The sequence below is a fragment of the Chiloscyllium plagiosum genome, chromosome 7, assembly GCF_004010195.1.
Source record: "Chiloscyllium plagiosum isolate BGI_BamShark_2017 chromosome 7, ASM401019v2, whole genome shotgun sequence".
In the NCBI taxonomy this organism is placed as follows: Eukaryota; Metazoa; Chordata; class Chondrichthyes; order Orectolobiformes; family Hemiscylliidae; genus Chiloscyllium; species Chiloscyllium plagiosum.
The window spans coordinates 81,838,072-81,862,477 of NC_057716.1; the positions used below are offsets into that span (position 1 = coordinate 81,838,072).

Genomic DNA, 24,406 nt, shown 5'->3' on the forward strand with positions numbered 1-24,406 from the left:
ATGTAAGTCACAAAATGAATGTGTATATAACGAGAGGCTACACATGGACCAGTAATAAATGTGAAACTCATCAACTGGTAACACTTTGTGGCATGCACCTTTGACCCATCTGTCTATTAAATTAGCCTGTTAAGTAAAATCCTGATAGCTTCTGTACAGTGTACCACTTCTGATTTTCTTCCTGGAAAATTACACAGTTCAGAATTTTACCGTACCACTTGTTTGATATGCTTTACTACAACTCTTAGGACAATCTTCTTGCACCCAGTTCATACTACAAGAGTATCAAGTCACCAGATACGATAGAATGTGTGTGTTTTGCCTGGACACACTGCTATTTCAATTCCCTTTTGAAAGAATGAAAATAAAGTTGTTGCGAACTTGGGCAAGCTAAACTTGTGACACCACATCCAAATAGCTCCATCCTTCATCCATTCAGTACTTAGAATATGCCAAGAAACTGACTTACCCGTCTCAAGAGGTGAACTCCTGTTGGCAGGCTGAATGTGGTCCTGGATCTTGCCATGCACAGATAATTTTTAAAAAGCTGACCTTTGAAAAATCAGCAAGGTCAGCTAGTGATGTCCTAGTGAGGTCAAATCTTCCTTCATAAACTGTGCAAATTTCTAAGTATTCAATTCCTTTTTCTTAATTTTTCACTCAAAATTTCCATTATTTTACATATCAAAAAATATTGGATTGGTCATGATTTCAAAGAAACAGGTAGTTAGTGAAATTTCCCCTCATTAATCATACATCACAAGAAAATAACAAATAAATACAAACTATGCAAAAGAGAGCTCATATCACCACTCATCATGAATTCAAAAGCTACTGTGGCACAGAATGAAACAGTTTCATGACTAAAAAAGAAACACAAAATAAAATTGTAAGCTATCAGATATACAGCAATATCCCTGAGTTTAATCTGATCACAGTTTCGCTCCACAAAATGTTGAACAATTATATTGCCAAGTCAGTGGGCAGACACATGTGACAAAAATATTTCATGACAGGAAATCATTATTAACCTGGTGGTTTTCTGGCATTTCTGTTGTGGAAATTTTTCTGTAATTTTTTCAAGGTTTGCACCATGTGTTCTCTCTTAGTCAAATGTTGTTCTGCTACAGTTTAATCTTCAAAGTTTAATGAAGTTCCTACCTGTTCAACAGAAAAATACTTTAAATATACAAGCACATGTTCTGGGAATCAGCCATTCTATAAAAGCACCACAAAAAACTGTCCTCAAAACCATAACCACAGCATTTTACTAGAGATTTTTAAGCAGTATAACTTGAAAGTTAGCCTCCATAAAGCACTAACGTGTTCTTAATTTTCACTGATGATGACGACTTTAAATTTGTTATCTGACAAAACACACCATGAAAACCATTCTTTTTTTTCTTAAATGAAGCCAAAAATACACACATTGAGGAGTAACAGACACACCATGGAGCTGTTACTCCAGGGACTTTCCCCTCCTACACAACGCCATTAGTCACCTCGTTTTAAAGTTTCGTAATCGGTAATACAAACTAAAAGTGCTTAAGTAATTGCTCTGAATGAAGCCTCTTTCAAATGTTTCAATATTCAGTACAGAATCCACCTCAGAAACACAGGAAATGGTTGAGGGGGAGGAGGAAAGCATGAGCAATGATTTCGACATGTGAATTTGGGAGAATGCTATTATCCACGTAGGTACAATCACTTAATTCTTTGAAAGGTGTTCAAAGGCCACGTGCAATTAAAATGTGGCCGTCATTGTGCATGGGTACTTGATTCTTTCAGAACTAAGTGGCCAAATGATCTTGCCCACTTGGATGAATGCAACTCCTTTTCTGCCTTTTGCCCTCAGTTTGCTATGGAGGGAAGTATGAAGTGTTAGCATGAGAGCACCAAAATGTAAATAGTAAAATAGTTGCAAGGAGCTACAGGCCAGTACAAAATAATTATTGGAAAGCTTGCAAGGAGTAGGTTAACCCTTTTTTTCTGAGATCAAGTAAAAGCATATGCTTCAGAAAGCATTCTAGCAATATACCTTATTTATTTAGTTCAGCTTGGTTCAATTCATAATTCATCACTTCTGAATCGAAATGATACAAGTCCAAACTTTACTCTAAACTTTGAACACAAGGTGTAGACGGACTCTTTACTACAGTACTGAAGGAGCGTTACATTGTCAGAGGTACAGTTCTTAAACCAGATTTCTACTTGCTTGTTCATTCAGATGTAATAGATCTCATGGTATTATTCAAAGTGCAGGCAATTGGTAAATGATGATACTGATTAATGATGTCCCATCATCTAATACAATTAAAACCAGATTTAATGGATCATTCATCTCATTTGCTGTCTGTGGGATGTTACAGTGTGCACATTTGTTGCCACATTGACTAACATAATAGCAGATAGAGCACTGATACAATACATATGCCCAGATATCCCAATCAAGGTCAGAAACCCGAATCTGACCCTAATTGGATTAAACATTACACTTAATTTAGGCGTCTTCTGTGTTGGATTCCTGGACAGGGAAAATTCTGTTACAAAACTGAAGTTAGGGGTAGGTTCTTCACTCAGCGAGTCGTGAGTTCATGGAATGCCCTGCCAGTAGCAGTGGTGGACTCTCCCTCTTTATGGGCATTTAAGCGGGCATTGGATAGGTATATGGAGGATAGTGGGTTAGTATAGGTTAGGTGGGCTTGGATCGGCGCAACATCGAGGGCCAAAGGGCCTGTACTGCGCTGTATTCTTCTATGTTCTATGTTCTATGTTCTAAAACTACCCAAGAATCCAGGAGTCCAGCAATTTAGAAGAACTTCACAGAAGATATTCACCAATGTTTGCACCAGTAAGTGTACCATGTTTTCTGATTTAAACGTCCAGCAAGACAGCAGCCACTTAGACAGCTCCTATGAAAGGGTGAAAATGCAAGCTAACTGTGGGTTATTGTGACAGTTGAGCGAGGGGCAATGTACCAGGTGGAAGAGTGCTTAGAATAGGGTGTCAGATGGATGAGATCATTAGGTGCCAGGTGGGTAAGGTGGGTAGAATACCAGGTGGGTAGTACGCTAGGTAGGAGAAAGGGATCTAAAGAGATTAAGCTGAGGGTAGCAATGGTGAATTGAGGGATTGGTTTAATAGTTACCCAGAGTTTGGAGAAGGATTTTAAATTCTCTAACTTTTTTTCTTGGGAAGCTATTAAGCTAACTGAGGCAAAACCTCCCAAGGTTTCTAACTTTATAATACATTTTCAGAGAGTTCCAGAAACAGGTTATTGCTGACCAGAAGTTTCCAGTTCCCAGTCAATTCCCAGAGTCTGGTGCATCTGGGGATCCAAATGGTCCTGATGCACAACTCCAGTCTATGCTGTTCTAATGACTATCTGGCCATAGAATGTTTAGACAACCGTATGCAAAGCATTTGGGATATCCTGAGACTTGGTCAACAGCTATATGAATGCCAGTTTCTCCTATTATTCAAAATCCACATCTGAATAGAAATATATCAATGTGATCTGAAATTTGGTAAAGCATCCTCAGGACCCAGATCTTAATTATTGACATGCTCTGATTCCCTCTTTGTAGGTGACTTTCATAAATCTTTCTTGGGTTACCTAAGAAATATAACTACTAACCATCTATGATTGGTATGAAATCTTCAAGAATTACAAACAATTCTCTTGCACATGTGCTATGAGCAGCCCAGAAGAAAAAATGTTCAGAGCTTTCATTTTATTTGAATATTTTTTATTACAACATATAAAAGTGGAGAAGTAAGGTGGAAAGAAATCAAAATCAATACTTCATCAGACTGGCCAACTAGATTTGCAAAACTACGAAAATGTAGTCCTAAGCCGAAGTAGTGTGCGTTCAAAACTTTCTTGATTAATCACACCCTGTCGTAAATTGCACCTTTATACTTTGCAATGATATACAATGATATATTATATTTCTCCCCAAGATAGAGGATAAAAGGCATGTCTCTTTCTTATTCCTTCGGGTAATTTATCAAAAATGCACATATTATATTTGAGCATTATTGTTTTAAGAGTGCAATTTTCCAGGCAGGGCTTATAAATTTCAAAATTTAAGAAACGTTTAAGCAAAGAGATTCTATCTCCAGTTATCAATGCAATATTGCAACACATTCTTCTAGCTAGGCCCACTATTCAAGGCAGGAAAAGGAATGTTTATCTAACACTAATCTAACCAGATAATGCCACGTCAGCTGACAGGAAGAAAAAGGCTGTGCTGAGAAACACTAGTGCTAATGCCAGTGTATTATTTATTGTATTTAATGCATGATATATTTGTAATTCACAGCTAACTAAAAATTGATATGACTGGTCGCAAGCTCTTTAAATCAATAATTTTATATTAGTTTGGTTGAATTGCATTAGAATGGCTTAACCTACAAATATACTCTGCATCAAGCACATCTTCTGGTAAAAGGATGAGATTTTAATTTTTCAACGACACATGCATGTGCATATGGGATGCTCCTCCTTTAGCAAATATAATCATTTCCAGTATGCCCGATTATTCTCCAAAGTACCTAGATGCAGCAACATTATAACTCAAGTGCACAGAAATCCAATCCAAAACATCCGCCTGCTAAAGGAGGCGCTAACTTTAAACAGTAAAAGCCTGCTGCACTCCAGCAAATTAACAGCAGATAAAACACAGCAACTAAAGCAAACAATAAAATAGCAAACTGAGAAAGAAATGAAAGATCTCTCAGAACATGACGACAAAGTACCAGCACCAGAGTCTGGTGCTCAGTGCCAGCAAGCATTGCTGAACCTTGAAGTCGAGCATTCCACTTGCACCTCCGGCTCTGTTTTGCCAATAAAATAAATTTCTTAAAGAAACTATTCATAAGCATTTTTAACAAGCCATAATGAAAAAAAATAACACCCATGGTACAAAACAGACACAACACTTGGCCTCGGTTCTTCACAAAAACATACCATTGCCCCCCATAGTGTATCCTCTATAAACGTTTTATAGCACTGCAGTATGACTTTAAAAGGAAAAGATATACTTGGTGGCAGGATGGGGGAGAGCAGCAAACAGCCACCATCTCTCAACATTCTTTAAGGCATTAAATTTTTGTATTAGCTTTACTTCCTCAATGTTCTACCTCTTAAGACCTTTATTTCTATGGGATCTGATTCCAGCTAAAACTGTGTTGAATCAGTCATTTTGTGTTATAAGTATAGGCTAAAAGAGCCAGCTGCCTAATCAGCTACATGCAGCATTACAGCTAAAATGACACATTGGTTGAAACAATGTCCTACTTGTCCATTTTGGTGTAATGCTCAGAGGAGCAACACCACATGATCTGCTACCCGTGTCAGAGTTGAAACACCAAATGTCACCATCGCAGAGATCTATTAGTTTAGTACAGATTTCTACTGAGATCAGAGATGTCTGGAATGCTAATGTTCTCCATTGACTATTTACGTTGAAATCATGAATGTGATTATAAAAATGCATTTATTATATTGCTACAAAGAGGAAAGAGAGGACATGTTCTCCTTGCTCATTTTGGCCTGGTTCCAGGCTACTTCTTGTACCAAGTAAGGCCCAAAACTCTCAAGTTTTCAATTAGTGGAAGTAACTCGTTGGACTGAGATGCAAATATGAACAAATAATCATTTGTAACATCTCACCAGGTAACTCAAGGAAATGTTAAATAAGTGGAGATGTTGTGAAACTTGACAGGGTTCAAAAAAGATTTACAAGGATGTTGCCAGGCTTGGAGGGTTTGAGTCATAGGGAGAAGCTAAATAGACTGAAGCTATTTTTCCTCTAGTGTCCAAGGCTGAGGGCTGACCTCACAGAGGTTTATAAAATCATGAGGACATGGATAGGATGAACAGCCAAGGTCTTTTCCTCAGGGTGCAGAAGTCCAAAACTAGAGGGCATACATTTAAGATGAGAGGGGAAAGATTTTAAAAGGACCTGAGGGGCAATTTTTTTACACAGGGGTGGTACATGTGTGGAATGAGCTGCCAGAGCAAGTGGTGGAGGTTAGTACAATTATAATATTTAAAAGGCATCTGGATGGATATATGATTAGGAAGGGTTTAGAGGGATATGAGCCAAATGCTGGCAAACAGGACTAGATTAATTTCGGATATCTGGTCAGCATGGATGAGTTGGACTGAAGAGTCTGTTTCCATGCTGTATATTTCTATGACTCTAAAGTCAAGGAAATTCTATACCAAGGAGAGAAAAAGACAAGTCCACCAATGGCATTCTTGTTCCATGTCCCAGCTATGAATTATGGAACAAGTCTGGAGGCCAAATTGTTTGTAGTCAAGCTCTATTAAGTGGTAAAGAAGCATATTTATGCAATCTCATTTCTGACATGTTAACTGGACAGAATCATATAAACAGAAAATAAATTGCCTGATACAAAGTTTTGTTCAATTTCCTTTGGAACTTTAGCAGGGACAAATTCTTTTCTGTTGTAATATCTACAAGATTTGTTAGTTTTTTGATCAATGGTTTCCATTTCATTTTAGACTGGTAATACCGATCAGTACTAAATTGAATTCTAATCTTAACAGAAAACAACAAGTATTCGATGTTCACAATATTCCCTGGACAATCTTAAAACAAAAATGGAATTCAAGTTCTGCATTATAAACAATATGGCCGCACTTCTCAGAAGGCTACATCTGGATAATCTAAAAGTCAAATTAGGTCCAGGTGTAGGTTAATAATGAATGACTAGAAAAGGGTCATCTGCAATGCAATTTAAAGAGTAAATGTCACCACCAATAAAGATTATAAAAATGAATTAGTTAAACATGAATAAAGTGGACACCCAAAGTGATAAATGACATCACGCACCTATTCAGAGGTTCATGGATTTATTTATTCAGCTTTCAGTCTTCATTCTTGCAAGTAAACGTGTAGCTTGGAACAAAGCAATGACCAACATGTCCAGCTAGCTGCTGTGTGACCACATTCTCAATGAAAGATAAATAATTATTATGTAGGCACTCTATTATTGGTTTATATTGTTATTAATAAGTGGGAAATTACCTTCTTAGATACTTATTAGAAAAAACAAATAGCATTCCCACGTCTTTCCTTGCTTTTTTTTATATTTTCTATCTAAGCAATAAATTTTGATTACATTGTTAGGTGAAGAAATTTGGAGAATGTCTCAGCCCTCAAGCATATGGAAGCCAAATTAACAACAGACTTAGTCATTAACCTAGGGGTCTACAATGATCATGTCATTTCAATTGCTTATATTAATACAGCTTTCTGATAATATCAGACTCAGTATCTCCAAGAAGCCAGTTCTCACAAGATATCATCAATGCTCTCTATACATTTTCTTGGAAATGTTTAAATAAAACTTTAATTGTAAATATTCAAAAAGGTGCTTTAAATTTAATCACAATACTTCTCAACTGATCGATTTTAGAAAGGGCACGGATGACAACATTCTCTTTAATGCAGTGTCAAAATCGCACATTGGAAATGAACAGCTTTCATCACATTTTAATACTCCTTCTGCCATGAAAATATTCAATAAACAGAATGAGTGTTAGAGCATGTGACAACTACTGTGACAAAATGTTTGGCACAATATTGACACTGAAGATCGAGTTAATAAAGCTTTAGAAAGTGTACAGGGGGTTCCCCGGCTAATCCACAAAATAACCACTTCCAAAACAGTTAAACTTTTGTGGCTATCTCCTGCGTTTGCATACCTGTAATTTTCACTGGGTGGTATTGTCTGCATGAAGTAGAGTGCCGCAGTACGAGCTCTCCAGTGCCATTTCTTAGCTGGCAAGGTAAAGACAGAACATCCCTTGATTTCCTCTTGAAATAGGTCAAGTAGCTGTTTATGGGAACCCCCATAAAAGGCTTCAATCATCAGGACACTCATACTGATCATGATAGACTCATGCTACAAGTACCTATGAGTAAAACAAAATGTTAAATGAAGTTAACAGTTATTGCAAGAGAAGGTTTTTTTTTTAAAGTTAGGCTATATGTTAGGGTTTCTCATGCACCAAATGAAGCAAAATTAGAACTTGTATAGTCAGTAATAATATGATACACCATAACATTAACCACACCACAAAACATGGGAGAGTAGCTTTCGTTGATGTCCCACTTGATTTTATCAAATCTTCTGGACTCTTCAGGTACACTTTGACTTCTGGTATATCACATACCATTGTTACTCTCTTAATTTTGCTTATTTAAAATAATACATGCAACTCTTTCAGAGTAAGGTATAGAAACCAACAACTACAAGGCTAAAATTTTTATATTAACAAGACTCTTGACTGCTGTATGGCAGATCTGATCTTAACTAAGTTTTTCCACTCTAAAAGGATTGTTAATCAAAATCAAGCTGTAATGTATTTCTAAGAAAAACTGGAACCCACAAAATTACATTAATAAGCACTTGCCATGTTTCCTTGAATATGATCCAATGATGCACTGGAATGCTGTGCATCGATATAGTTTCAATCATAAGAAAACCTGCAATAAATCATCACTCTACACTGAACAAGACTAGCACTCCAAGACATGTGGTTTTTACTCCGAATTCGATCTCTTTTATAACTTAGTGGAGTTGGATCTAAAAGAAAGAAATTCCAACAGGTGTAAACTTAATGCTGATAACAACTAGCGTTTATAAAATCAATCAAAATATTAACAAGCTGGTCTTTTCATTAAACACCATTCATGTTTGACAGCTGGGTAAAAACTACTTCTCTGCTGTGGTAGGTAGTTTTCTTTCTCTCTTCCCCATACATATGTAGGCAGACATTGTGTTCAACATGCTTTTGCAAATAGATATAAAATACTATTTTGTTGTAAAAGTGATTTATATACTAACATAATACAATAATGCCATGGCCCATTTCCTTAAATGCAATAGTTACACAGCAATGTATTATTAGATTACTGTCCTGTCTCACCTCATAAAAAACAATAATGAATTTGCAGGTGTGTATTACGATAAGCGATGCACCTAAGGATTACTTTAGGCATTTGAATTCCCTTGATATAGTACTTAAATTAATCATACTACATTATTAAAGCGATCACATTGTACCCCATAGTTGTCTTACTGTACAAGGGCTGATTTCATAATTTAGTTAAAGGTCGTGTAATTATAAATATCAGTCACCATCATCTTTATAGGATTTTAAAATGTATTTTGGTACACTGACATTGCATTTTAAAAGAAACAACATATTATAATACTGTAGTCTTTTAATAGCAGTAGCTCCTGAGTGTAGATCTAATTATGATCATTCAGAAATATGATCTGTCTGAAATTAGAAAAAATATTTTTTAATAATCATCAGCCTTAAATTCATTGTTGCCTCAATGTTAACAATCCGAAGTGTTATGTTTAAATCATGGAATTCAACAAGAATCATATCTTCCTACCAGTGCAACTATACAAATGTTAAAGGGTCTTAATACGATAGTGCTATAAATATGAATTGCCTTTGTACATTAACTTATTTAGCTAGCACTTGATCTTGTGCAAAAGTAACTTCCAATTACATTAGCTCATTTTGGGTTGTTTTAAATAAACAAAAAAAACCCAGAAATTTTAAGTGACAATATTTTCAAATGCATTCATGGGACATTGCTCTGTCCACTACTTTCACACAACTATTAATCCACCAAAAGTTGATAGAAAAATGGCGCACACATACGTTGAGGCTTCAGTTGAAAATAATCCCAACAGGCACAGACAATATTCAGTCAGTCATAGCTCAACCACTTTTTTCCTGCATGCAGGGTTAATAAAATTGCTCTTGGTTTAAACTGACACACACCTGGCCAGAAAGTACAGAGGTGACAAAGCCTGAAAGATAGCTGCTTGTGTCGATTAGAAAAAGGAAGTCTGCTAGTGAAATGTTAGTCCCCCACCCACACACCATCTTCATCTGGAAATATCACAGCTGCATACCTTTCCGTTTGTATCACCAGGATGACCGGATGATATTTAAAAATATACACAGTTAGCCACATTGCGTAAAATATTAGAGCTTTACTTTAAAGTTTGTCCAGGTCATCCTGTTTCAATAAAAATGAGAAATTATTACAATAGTTAAATCAGCCCTTCATGTTTAGAACATGAATTCATGTGATGCCACTCTTCAAAAGTGCTCACTTCTGACAGTGAAGTCAATCTGTAATAAAGCAACATAATTGCCTCAGGCTGAAATATTCTTTAAAAAAAAGCACATGATTTTGCATACCTGAAGATTTACTTATTACAGAAAGGATTCTTCAGTACAAGTTGTGTAGCTGCCTAGAGATTCCTGCATTTTGATCCTTAAGTGAGCACATTATGTTGTACTTGCAACAAGATTCCTATCACATCAGCAATCAAATTAACACATGCTTCAAATCAACCCTGTTCACTAAGAAAACTGGGGTGTTAATAGCAATTTTCAAAGTGAAAACAATATTTTACGCTGCAACTTTTAGTTTTGCCTCACAATAAGTGGCACAATTATTTGAATAATTTTACAAAACTGGACTCATTGATTATTGATTAAGTAAAAACATTTTGAATTTTAACACAGTCTTGAATACCTTCATTGGTCGATTCATGAACAAATTGTTGGCTCCATAATGGCAAATGATAATTTTCTTGTTGAGGTGTAACATGCAACTACAAAACAGCAGGATGTACAATGGCAATGATTCACTTGAAACATAAACATTGTTTTAACAGGTCTCTCGGTCAACGTCTAACAACCTTACAAAGATACCTTTTCTTTACACTGAAAAGGAAATCATAATTATGCATGCAAACTCTGGGGATAAAGAAAAACACAAATTTGTTGAATTTTACCAGCCTTTTGGAAACAGGCTGGGTGCTGGGAGAACTTACACAATAGCAGCAGAAGCATTTGGAAGGGAAATCTGATGTCTTCCCTCCACCAAAAAACAATCCCATAAATAGGAATAACAGAAGTACAGGCACCTGAAGACCAGGAATGGACAGTTAAGTGGCTAATTCACACCATCACCAGCTTTTTACTGGCCCTGCAACATGGTAAAGGGTGATTCATCTCCACAAGAACTGTGTGGATTGATATTTTCATGATATTTTCTGCGGCAGGAAGATTGGTGAGGTCAAGCATACCTTCCCCTCTCATTGGTTGCTCTACCATGAACACAGGCCCCATCTAGCAGCTATGTACAATCTGGGTTGGACAGCTCAGTCAGTAGTGGTGCTACCAAGCCAATCTTGGTGAAGGGCATCAAATAACCTACCCACATTCCATTCTGCATCCTTGCCACCCTGTGTTTCCTCCAAGTGGTCTTCAAGTTACAGCAGAACTGTTTCAGCAGCCAAGGAAGGTGTGCACATGGCAATCAGCAAGAGGTTTCCTTGCCCATGTTTGACCTGATGTCATGAGACACCATGTGGTCCAGATTCAATGTTGAGAACTTCTAGGACAACTCTAGGTACATCATTGTGCCACTACCACTGTCCAGTTGCAGAGACAGGACATGTTAGACATCTGATACATGGTTTGTAAGGTATAATTACATGAGCATGACTATTTCAGGCTGTTGGCTGATTAGTCTCAGACACCTCTCCCAATTTTGACACAAGCCTCCAAATGTTAGTAAGGAGGATTTTGCAGGATTGACAGGGCTGTATTTGTCACTAGCATTACCAATGCCGGAGTTGGTGGTGATTTCATTCTTTTTTTGAAACCTTTTGATGGTTTACTACAAGTGATTGGCTTACTAGGCCATTTCAGAGACCAGTTAAAAGACAATAACAGTGCTGTAGATCTGGAGTCACATGTAGGCTAAGCCAGGTAAGGATGGCAGATTTCCTTCCATGAAGGACATGAGTGAACCAGATTTTTTTTTTGGCAATTGATAATGATTTCAAATTCATCATTACACTTCTTAATGCCAAATCAATTTGGATTCAAATTCCAACTCCAGAATGTACCATAGTGGGAACCAAACTATAGTGTCCAGATAATTACTTGGGTCTCTTGATTACTAGACCAGGGGCAATATCATGACACAACAGATCCAGCCCCAAGTCCTGTTAAGCCCATTATTCTTAATAAGTTGCACTTGGTTATTCCTGCAGTTCTTTGAAATATTTAACAAAGGCAAAATTGAGTCTTTGAAAGGGCATCGTAGTTTTAAGAAGCCCTTTCTCCATTTGGAAAGCAGGATGCAATAACAGAATTTCATGTCATTGCGAACACAAAATTAAGCAAACTTTCTTTTCCAATTCATCTCCCAAATGATCTTCCTAATTGCAGACAATATGCAACTATGAAGAGGAGACCAAAACTCGGGAAACAAGTTTTACTTATTCCCAGGGCATGGGCATTTTTGGCCAGGCCAGTATTTATTGCCCATCGCTAATTTGTTATTATTTACTTATTATTTAGTGAATAGTACTTTAAAGGGTTGATAGGCATTTCCAGTGCCTACATCAGTGGTTATCCAGTTTCGTTTTTTTTTGAGATTTTTTTGGTGGATTGGAGGAATAGATTGGTTTGCTCGGCCATTTCAGAGGGCAGTTAAAAGTCAACTACATTGCTGTTGGGGTGGAGTCACATGAAGGCCAAATCAAGTAAGAACTACAGATTTCCTTCTGTGAGGAAAATTAGGGAACCAGAAGGGTTTTCTGACAATTGACAGCAATGGCATGGTCATCATTAAACCCTGAATTCCTGATTTTTTTTAAAAAATTGAATTCAAATTTAAGCATCTATTTTAGCAAAATTCATCTCGAGTCCCTAAAACATTAATGTGTCTCTGGATTAATAGTTTAGAGTAAAAAAGTCTCCTGGTCCTGATGGAATGCATCCCAGGGTACTAAAAGAGGTGGTAGGAGAAATAGCAAATGCACTTGTGATAATTTTTATTCAATGGACTCTGGGGCAGTTCCAACAGATTCGAAAATAACAAATGTGACACCAGTGTTTAAAGAAGAAGGTAGACAAAAGATAGGGAATTATAGACTGGTTACTTTAACTCCTGGAGTGGGGAAAATGATTGAATTTATTAAGAAGGAAGAAATAGCAAGACATCTAGATAGAAATTATCCCATTGGGCAGCATGAGTTCATGAAAGGCAAGTCATGCTTAACTAATCTACTGGAGTTCTATGAAGACATTATGAGCACTGCGGACAACAGGGACTCAGTAGATGTGGTGTATCTAGATTTCCTAAAGGCATTCAATAATGTATTGGCATGGATAGAGGATTAGTTAACTAACAGGAAAGAAAGAGTCTGGAGAAAATTAGAGACTTTCTCATTGGTGATCAGTGATTATTGGTGTGCCTTATACATGATTTGGAGTTGGGGACCACATGTAGCGTGTCAAAGCTTGTGGATGACACAGAGGTGAGTGGCAGAGCAAAGTGGCAGTGCAGAGGAATGTAAAACTTTGCAATGGGACATAGATAGTTTAAGTGAGTGGGCAAAAGTCTGACAGATGGAGTACAATGTTAATAAATGTGAAGTCATCCATCTTGGTAAGAATAACAGTAAAAAGGACTAATATTTGAATGATAAAAAATTGCAGCATGTTGCTATGCAGAGGGACCTGGGTGACCTTGTGCATGAATCACAAGGTTGGCCTGCAGGTGCAACAGGTAATTATGAAGGCAAATGGAATTTTGTCCCTCATTGCTAAAGGGATCGAGTTTAAAAGCAGGGAGGTTATGTTGCAGCTGTATAGGGTGTTGGTGAGGCCACACCTGGAGTATTGCATGTGGTTTGGTTTCCTTCCTTGAGAAAGGATGTACTGGCACTAGAGAGGGTGCAGATGAGGTTGTTTAAGTTGATTCTGGAGTTGAAGGCTGGATTATGAGGAGAGATTGAGTAGACTGGGTTTATATTCATTGGAATTTAGAAGAATGGGGGGTATTATAGAAAAATATAAAATTATGAAAGGAATAGGTAAGATAGAAGTAGAGAGGATGTTTCTGTTGGCAGGTGAAATTAGGACAAAAGGCATAGCCTCAAACTTACAGGGAGCAGATTTAGAAGAAACGTCTTCACCCAGAGGGTTGTGAATCTGTAGAATTACATGTCTAGTGAAATAACTGAGGCTTCCTTATTGAATGCTTTTAAAGCTAAGATAGATAATTTTTTGAAGAGTAAAGGAATTAAGCATTATGGTGAGAGGGCGGGTAAGTGGAGCAGAGGCCACAAAAAGATCAGCTGAGGTCGCAAAAAGACTACAACACAAAAATATCTGACTGAATGGCGGAGTGGGCTCGAGAGGCTCTTCTTTCTTATGTTCTTGTGTTCTTATGAGATAATAGCACTAGGCCATCACCTCCCCACAGAACATTAGCTTCTGTTTCTAAATGCTAGTCCAGTGACAAAACCATTACTCCACCCTCTTCCCCATACATCATTACAGGCTAGGCAACTTTGTGATTGGGAATGCTGTGGGACAGCTACATGCATGGAAATTCATGAAAAAATCTCAAATGAGTGGATACAAATAGTTAGAAAATATCCACTATTTGAAAAAGTATCAAAAATATTATTGCAATCCTTTAACTGTTAATCTCAGTTTATGGTTGTCTATATATTTCCAATATATTTAGCATAGTAAAAATCAAACTTCATTCTATACTCTATATGTATGCATTCTATACACACTACAGTCTTGCTAGTTATACATCTTCCTATATTAAAAGAATTTCATACCACTATTTTATTCATCTGGTACAGAATAATTTATATAGCTGTTATTCATGGCTTTGATAAAACATTAATATACCTGCTTTCTAAAAATCAGCAAGATATCTTTTTGAAAAGATTGTTGAAGTAAATCCAATCCCTGTGAATAGCTTTGATAATACTATCCTCGTAATTAAGTAAAGAATAAGCACTACTGGATGTAGGCTGCTATTGTAACACAGAGTATGCAACCAGTCATGATGGGCTCATAGTGTATTTTCCAAAAACGTTCCAGAAGTATATTAAGAATATGAAACATGAGAAAGCTATTCAGTCCACAAGCAAATTCTCTCTTTAGATCAAGTACAATTTCTCTCAATGTGACTACGACACAAATCAACTTCCTGGCAAAAGCAACTATCTCCCAGAAAATGTCTGAGAAATTTACCTGGACAAAAGCCTGACCAGTGTAAAACTCCAAAACATTAAACTAAATTCGTAGATGCTTACAATTCTGATCTAATTACATTCCACAAATAAAATCACTCTGAAAACATAATAATAAATCGTTATTCTTCATTTGCAAAAGAAGTATTTGCATTGTACAAGAAAACTAGGTAAATTTTCTTCAGACCATTACAGTTATTCCACAATGGATCAGTCTATGCAATCTGAAATTGGATCTTTTGGATCACACATTTAATGCGGCAAAACAATAAGATACAAATTCAACAAACTAAATGTCTCACAAATTTAACCCTATGATTCCTGGAAGCAAAGGAAAATTGAGAATAATTATACTTAGAAGCCAACGTAAAAGTTGCAGGGAGAGAAATAGTGCCGAAAAACAGGTATGAGGATTCCAACATGCAATTAAACAGCATCTAATGCTTCTGACGTAGGCAGCTAGCCAAACTTCTTCTGCCAGCTAATTTGCAGGATATTTGCATACAGTTAGAGATATTGAGTGACTGCCTGTCTACTCGTGTTACTTAAAGCTAGACTGCATCTCTTAAAGAAGAGGTGCATTTTGACTGGAGCACACTGGGATTGTTTATGGAAGAGTCTCTGTGAAGGAAGAACAGTGATTATGATTCAAAGGTGAAGAGAATATATTTAATGTTCTCTAAGACATTACAGTGGACACCTTGACAGAAGATGCTAAGTAAGACACCTGTGGTAGGCGAAGCCGAAGTTATATCTTGAGAACCCAGATGCAGAGCTATAAATGTTCAGCCTGAGTGGTGAAGGTCCATGAAAGCATCGTCAACTGGCATATCAAATCAATTGCATCACAAGTATCACACACTATCAATGCACTCACCTACCATCACAATTTCCATTATTCATGATGCATAGCTGACATTCATAGCTGCACCTCACCTCAATACACTTGTTATTTCTGCAGGTCTGTCCCACATTGCATTGCATATCAACTATTCAATATTACATGCCACATCATCCACAAGTTGCAGCTAAACTAATGGCACATTTAATTCTCTGTTGCAGGAATATTGGTGCATAACCAGAGGCAAATGAACCTTACCAGCAAGGTAGGTAGGGTGGCAGGGTTTCCTTCAAGGGTGAGAGACTTGGGGGCAGGGCTTTACAGAAGCATGACAACAAGCATAGGTGCACATCCTTCCAATGTGCAGAAGACTTTGATTACATTATTGAAGCAACCATTGCTGAGGCTGTGGTCAGTATCAATACTCATCAAATGTGAGTGTACCTTCAGACCTAATTTTCCTTCTCACATCCCACCAGATCCCTACCATTGTGTCTTTCTCCTGTCACATACCTTTGAAATGTGATCTGGTCAGACAAGACATGGAAAAAAATGTCAGTCTTTCATTCAAGAGCCACCAACTTAAGACACTGACACTGCACAGGTTACTGGCAACCAGGGCAAGAAAATGGGTTGGTACCAATGCCAGCCAACCAGCCTGCCAGAATGTGGATCGCATACAAACAATATAGTGGGTTCAGATAAAAATTTGCTAGAATAGCGTGTAGAAGGAGTGCCAGAAAGTGAGTGTTCAACGTTAAGTAGCATGGAGGAAATCTGCATCAATTTGCCCCAGAATGCATTTTGCACAGAGCTTCGAATTTATGCTCTTTTAAAAAATGAGTTGTCGTGCATAGCCACGTGCAGAACCTCCAAGAAGCTGCCAACTCCATTTGCACATGTGCGGACTCAATGTGATGTTGCATCTGACGATCAACACCTCAGCTTTGATAGCAGCATAAATAAAACCCATTAGTGGAAGCTCAAACTTATGTAATGTAAGGTCAACTTGTGACCATGTGAGCTCAATTGCCAATATGCAGATTTCAAACGTTCTATAGGACTTGAGGTGAGTCACAGCTGTCAAGCACTCAGTCCTCCAACAAATAATTTGGATTGCTGAGATGACACTCTATGTAGTCCAGTGACATTTGTGGAGCACAAACCTCATGTCTCTTGTGATGACAGTAGTCATCCTCCTACACCACCACCCTGTCAAAGCCCTTGTCATCTGTAATGCAGTCAACCCAGACTGAGCCAAAAAAGTTTAAGGTCATCCTGCAAGGCAATCTTCAGTCTTTTCCACTAAAACTCAGTAACCATCCACTAGGTACGCTGTAGCCATTGAAATAATAATATGTAGGAAAAGGCATAAGAAAGCCATTTCCGAAGGAAATGCACAAGAATGGGCAACATGGTGACACAGTGGTTACCACTGCTGCCTCACAACGCCAGATGCCTGGGTTCAATTCCCACCTTGGGCGACTTTTTGTGTGCAGTTTGCACATTCTCCCCATGTCTGCGTGGGTTTCCTCCGGGTGCTCCTGTTTCCTTCCACAGTCCAAAAGATGTGCAGGTTAGGTGAACTAGCCATGCTAAATTGCCCGTGGTGTTAGGTGTAGGGGAATGGGTCTGGGTGGGTTGCTCTTCGGTGTGGACTTGTTGGGCCAAAAGGCCTGTTTCCACACTGTAAGTAATCTAATGATTAGCAGGCCAACAGGTATCCCACTTAGACTATTTGCGGTGTATTGCACAAAACTGTAAATAAACAAACATTTCCAAAAACAGACTGAAAACATGCCCAGTCTACCACCTCAAATTACATTGAAAAGGCAAAGTAACAGGTTAAGCAAAGAACTTGGAGAACCTAAAGTTTCTTATTGCTTTCTGCATACCAACACCTCTGCCAATCAGAGTTAACGTGCTAATCAATCAGCACGCTTTGTCCTGTGGCACAAATTATGTTGAAATTTGGGGCACTTGTGTTTATCATGATGCAAGACAAAAAGCTTTCACAAGTTCAATATTCAACTATACAGCAATTTCATTTTGATCATATTTTAGATTAGATTAGATTAGATTAGATTCGCTGCAGTGTGGAAACAGGCCCTTTGGCCCAACAAGTCCACACCAACACTCCGAAGAGTAACCCACCCAGACCTATTTCCCTCTGACTAATGCACCTAACACTATGGACAATTTAACATGGCCAATTCACCTGACCTGCACATCTTTGGACTGTGGGTGGAAATCAGAGCACCCGGAGGAAACCCACGCAGACACAGGGAGAACGTGCAAACTCCACACAGACAGTCACGCAAGGCTGGAATTGAACCTGGGTCCCTGGCACTGTGAGGCAGTAGTGCTAACCACTGAGCTACCGTGCCACTCCCTTTTATTTCCTCAATACTTTTACCTAATGTGCATCAATTTCTGCTTTGAAATTTCAATTGTGATTCGAATAATAAATATATGCAACAAGTGATATAAGAAAGTGATGTACAGGTCAGCCATGATCTAACTGAAAGGGAGATCAGACTTAAGGAGCTACTCATATGTGTCCTCCTTCTCTATGTGAAACCTCAATTGTTCCTCGTGTTGCTGTCATTCCAAGATTGAACTCTTGAAACCTGTTTTGATTTATATTTAAATGTAATTTTATAACAAAATTTTGCTTATTGATCAGTGAACAGAAAACTAGATCTAATGATGATAACAGCAGAGAAAACGGGTGCAGATCATGAGCTTTGGAACCCAGGTATTTATTTCAACACCAGTCATTAGCTAAAACCAAACTGGTAACAAGCATAACAAAGAGTACATTGAGAGATCTGGAGGCAACATTTTTCTTTCAGTCAAAATACTTGGAATAGAAATACCAGCCAATTGTCACATCCTGTGGAGGTCTGGCAAAACAGAGAAAAAATAAATTTGTGGGGACACAAAGCAGAAAACCTGTTACACACACACATTTAACAGGAAAAATTATTTCTTCCAAGTTGAAAACAAGTAATAACTTACTTTTTAAAGCTGCGAATCTTCTGAGAAAATGCACAAGTGAGCTTTTGGAAAAAAACCACTACCTCATGCTGAAAACGTTATTTTTCAAGCAATCACCTGTCTGAATATATTTCCACACCAATTGGTTTTATACTTGAATTGTGTCATGGGTAACATTGAGTGGGTTGAGCAGCATGGTTTTAGTGTGGGTTGGGAGAGTCCATGCTCATTGCAAAGGTTAGTACGTTGTTTGGTTTCCGAGAACATGCTGCTGCTTCACTCCTCGAGTTCATCCAGTCAGAATTTAAATGAAGAAACACTTTCTGTGGCAGACCTCCCCTTGAAATGAAATTTCAAAGACAAAGACCTTAAAAACCACAAAAACATGGGTATCGATAAACAAACTAATCTATAGCTACTGATAATGGTCAGCTGTATGACAACCTTTCAAGGCATTGTGCAAAAAGACACTCTAAGGTTTGAGCATTATCAGCCTTTATATAGCACCTCATTCATGTAGAGAACAGTAGAAACACAAGTTCACATTTTGAGTCATCTGGGAAACTCAATACCCAAAGGGTATTTTATTTCTCACTTGCCTTTAGATTGTTCAGAGCTTCAGCAAATCATTCATGAAAAAAATAAACAGGCAACCTAGCTTAATGACTCTGCCTGTGACACACTTATGCAACCTATATGCAAGAACGGCCCATTGTGATTCACCTGTGATTGTACTCTTCCCACCTGTGGTGAAGAGCCACAAACAGAAATTACCATTAAAAGGATACAAACCCACATCCTATAACCCACATCATAGCATATTTATACCTATAGTTCCATACTACCCAAGGTGTTAATCATCAATCTTGCAGCTAAGGAGAAAGTAACAGGAGTCACCAAAAACATTTTTTAATGCACAGGGTACAGTGGAAGGAAACAAACTATTATGAAAATTCTAATCAACATTGTAGTATAATTTCATGCAAATGAAGGATGGGTTGCATTAAAAACTGACCATGTATAAACAGTGCTTGTTCACTGATCATAATACTTTGTCAATATAATTTGAAAATTAATTCTTCCACTGTTTTATTTTAGAAGTCATGGACAGGGTATTTTGTATGCAAATTTCAAAGGGCCTCAGCAAAGTAAAGAAGCGAGATTATTCTTTAGCTCCTGATAATGCTCCCCCTGAGAAATTGTGTGTATGTTACAGGTTTCAATGGAAACACATTATTTAAATGACCAAATTATTCAATTTAATTTTCCCTAATAGAGCTTAAAATTAATCATGGACCAATCCAGGCAATTGTTACTGAAAGATTAGTACACTGCATCTGTCCCATTCTGTGTATTGGTTGCAGTTGCTTGTTCATTGCTTTGTAGTACAACTATCAGGAATCATTTAGAAGGGGATGCTAGTAGTTAATTCAATGCTTATATAATAGATTTACAAAAACAAGATGGCAGAAACACTTAACAAGACAGGTGGTGTCTGAAGAGAGAAAAAGCAATTGATGTTTCAGGTCAATAATTAATTCACACAATTAAAAGATATTAGAAATGCAACAAGTTTGAAATAAGTAGAGGCTGGGAAATCTGTGGTGGCAAATGCACATGGTTGCAGAAGGGAAAGACAAAATGGAATGTCCATATTAGGATCAAAAGCAGAAGACATTAAATAACAAAATGGATGATGGTGCAAGGCAATTGAAGGTGATAATCAGACAAGAATCAAGGCTTCAGTATAATGGACCGATAAAGAGCAACAGCTGAACTATTGACAGTATCTGCTGTCCAAGATAGGAACAGTAATTCCAGTCAGAAATTGATTAAATTAATGCTAAGTCCAGAAGGCCGCATCAATTCTCTAACCAAAAGATGAGGTCCTGTTTCATAATAACACTGAAGAGGACTGAAGATAGAGAGATCAGAGTTGTTTCTCACTTTAGTTCTCTCTCCCATTCTGCCTTTTATAATGTGGTGGGAATGAGATAGAAGTAGAGGCAAGCAAGAAGGGGAAGTTAATGGTTTTGATTTTTAAAAAAAGGATATTGGGGTTTGAAAGCTAATTCTGGGTCAAACAGAATGAGAAAGGCCTGGTCAAGTGTCTCTGTGGGCAAATGGCCAGTGGTACAAACCAATATTTATTACATAATCAGAACATGATGGCTTCAATCTACAACCCACTAACACCGTTCACCTAAATTGAAGGGAAGATTTATTTTTGATAGAGTAAGGAGCTCTTGTGGTGCAGTAATGGTATCCCTACCTTTGAGCTCAGAAGTCCAGGTTCAAGTCCCACCTCTTCCACAAATGTGTAATAACCTCTCTGAAAAGACTGGTTAGAAAATAGGTTAAAAACATTGAAGAAGTAGAGTTGGGTGGCTTGGTAACCATCCAGATTCCTTGTTTGTAGGTAATATCAGCATCAACAGAGCTGAATTTAGATGAAGGAGGGTATCAAGGATAAATTCTCAAGGGACTCTAGAAGCCAGATAAGTTAGCAGAGGATAGAATCACAAAGTCAATACTCATGTTGTGCATAGCGAAGGAAGGATAACGGAGGAAAATAATGTGGTCATCCTTTTGCAACTTTGCAGATGCTAATGAATAGGGGAGAAATAATACTCAGCTCCAGGGGATTTCAGTTGGGACTTTCTACTCATATTGTGAGCAAGACAGAAGTCATAAACAAATGTTTCAAGCCAACAGCTTAGTGGAACAAGGACAAAATGGCTGGGAGCTGATAATATGCTTAAGAACCCAATGGAATTGTAATTGAGAGGATTGATGGGGAGCAAAAATCGGCTAAGGATAATTTATGACAGTAGATTTTATCGAAAGAAAGATGGTACCTGAGGAAAGCAGATCATTAAAAATGTCAACAAGCACAGGAGTCACTAACAGTCAATAAGTGGTCAGGAATTGAGTGGCTTGGGAAAGAGTCAGTGAAAGACAGATCATTTAGAAAAACTGAACTTGGGAGAGGGCAAGAAGGATTGAATGAGGCATAGTGGATAGGAAAAGACAATATGCTTGACAACACAGGCAAACGGAGAAGAGCAGATGTTGACGGCACATGCACCTTAACCTGTAAAATAAAGAATCTTCAGATATAGTACTGGAGGGTGGTCAGGACCAGAACTTTTGTATGCTGTCCTTATACTCAGGTTATTGCTAGATTAGACTGTGTTATATGATAAATGCAGCATCCAATAATGCTGAATTAATAAATAACTGGACCAATAACACTAGCTGCACTCAACTTTGTTGCCCAGAATTATAATGGCAAAAACAGAATATTATAAAGTGGTTGGTATTGAGGATTTTTCATGTTGTGTAATGTGTTCTGTTCATATGATTTCACTGCCACTGGAATTTGTTCTATTCATGAGATTCCTGTGTACTATAATCCTTCACCTTCACAACTTGCATGCTTAGTCTAAACGCTGTGTTTCAGTCTAAGCTGCGCTGCAATTCTGATCCAGACTTTCAGTACCAATGCATCCTTGATATAAATATTTGGCCAGCATACTACAGCTCACATACAACAGTAAGCTGACTATAACAGACATCAAAATTACTATTGACCAACTTCCCGCAGGAAGAACAATAAGATGTCACATATGTTTAAAAAGTACCAAAGACATACAGGGACCTGCACAATGCACAAATCACTGAATGCAGCAGGGCAAGTTGAAAAGCAGTTAATGAAGAATACTGCATTTTATAAATAGGTGCATAGCCATGTTAGACCTTTTCTAAAACACTCGTTGATATTTATTCTTTCATTGGGCTAATGAACAAGCCCAGCATCTGTTGTCTTCCCAAACTGCTTTGAACTGAATGACTTGCTCAGCCATTTAAAAATGTACTTAAGAGTTAACCTAATTTTTATGGACATAATGTCAGGTGTAGAGCATGCCAATAAAGAATGGCAGATTTTCTTTCCTAAAGGAAATTGCCAATACTGTCTTGGACAGATGTATTCACAATGACTGAATTAGTGAGGAGGTAAAATAGATTTGCCCTCATTGGTTCTGTCACCATCTATCATGGGTCCAATGTCCTTCAGGATGCAGTCAACAGTGTTACTGAACTACTCTTATTCATAAGACCTCTATCCACAATATATTTTGACTTCTTGCTGCTGTCAGTACCTCTTTCAAGTTATATTCGACAGGACTGTATTGATCAGTCAGTCAGCTGAGGAATGGGAGTAGGTGATTATCAGCAGAAAACTTCTGTGCCCAGGCTGATGCTGTGAGACTTCAAAGAGTTAGAATCAGAGTTAGTGTTAACTCTGGGACATTTTGTCTTCTCTTTCTAATAACATAAATGTATTCATAATACTGTTACCCCCGATAAGTAATTGGCACATCAGATTCAAGCCAGGCAGAATCACATTCAAGCTGCCTGGATCCAGTTTGGACTAATTTTCCCTTCAGCAGGGCTGGGTGCAGACAAGCAAATCCAAAAGTCCACAGTGTTTGGAAAGTGGGAGAACCCCACCATCTAAGTATCTAATTTAGTATAGACAGGTATACACAGTAATTCAGAGATCCAACTAGCTTCGCTATGGAGTTAATTGAGCTTTTGGAGCCTTTGTTACATTTTTAGTTTAAGATCAATAGAAGGTTCAAACAATTTGGCATGTAAATTTAATTAGGAGCGTGAATGTATCATTTGAGCCCAATTTTACGAAGTCAGAATTGACTTTCTTTTAATTTAAATACCCGAACTTTAAAGTTCTTGGATAAGTAGTACAAGAGAATCTTCTAATTCTATGCCAGTAGCTTTTATGAATTCAGATCCCAACGTGACAACAACATTTAGAATTTTTTTTAATCCTTCAATAAACATTTACCTTAAGAAAAATCTGGGGCTTTGTTATTTATTTTTAATTAATGTACAGCTAGTTTGAACACTTGCGTGTTCTGTCGTAACCAAAGAAGAATGGAAGAGCCAGATATAATTGCATTTGCAGTTCATTGCAGTAGATAAAAGTTATTAACAAACCTAAATTAAACACAATATAGACCCTACAATTCCATTAAGGTCCTACTCCCATTGTAAGTTCAATTGGGGATCAATAGAGCTCCATGTAGAACAAGGGGACCTGGTTACAGTAAATGGGAGTGAGGAGAAAACAGCCAGACTTGGAAGCTAAGGTTTCGTAAATCAATTTTCCCAAGGATTGAAAAAGTAATTCTTTGGCTTGGGAAAGTGAATGCCAGAGATGAGTCTTCATGCTCTCTGCTAATGAGACAATCATCCAATGACCCTTCAAAATTCAATAAGACATTGTCAGAGATGATCCAGTCACCAACACACTTACAAATTTCAGTCTAATATTCCATATGGAAGACAACTTAATGCAGAAACTTCATCAACCATCAGCAACTGAAA

The 24,406-nt window shown here is 37.6% G+C and overlaps 1 protein-coding gene across 12 annotated transcripts in view; it reads right to left on the minus strand.

The window, feature by feature from the left end:
- Positions 1-24,406, minus strand: part of gtdc1 (glycosyltransferase-like domain containing 1) — a 370,690-nt gene that overhangs the window by 289,143 nt on the left and 57,141 nt on the right. For all 12 annotated transcript variants that reach the window (XM_043694107.1, XM_043694111.1, XM_043694112.1 and 9 more), the window contains one exon: positions 7,742-7,951. In XM_043694107.1, coding sequence (XP_043550042.1) covers positions 7,742-7,929 — 188 coding nt within the window. In that variant the 5' untranslated portion in view covers positions 7,930-7,951. The remainder of the gene's footprint in view (positions 1-7,741; positions 7,952-24,406) is intronic.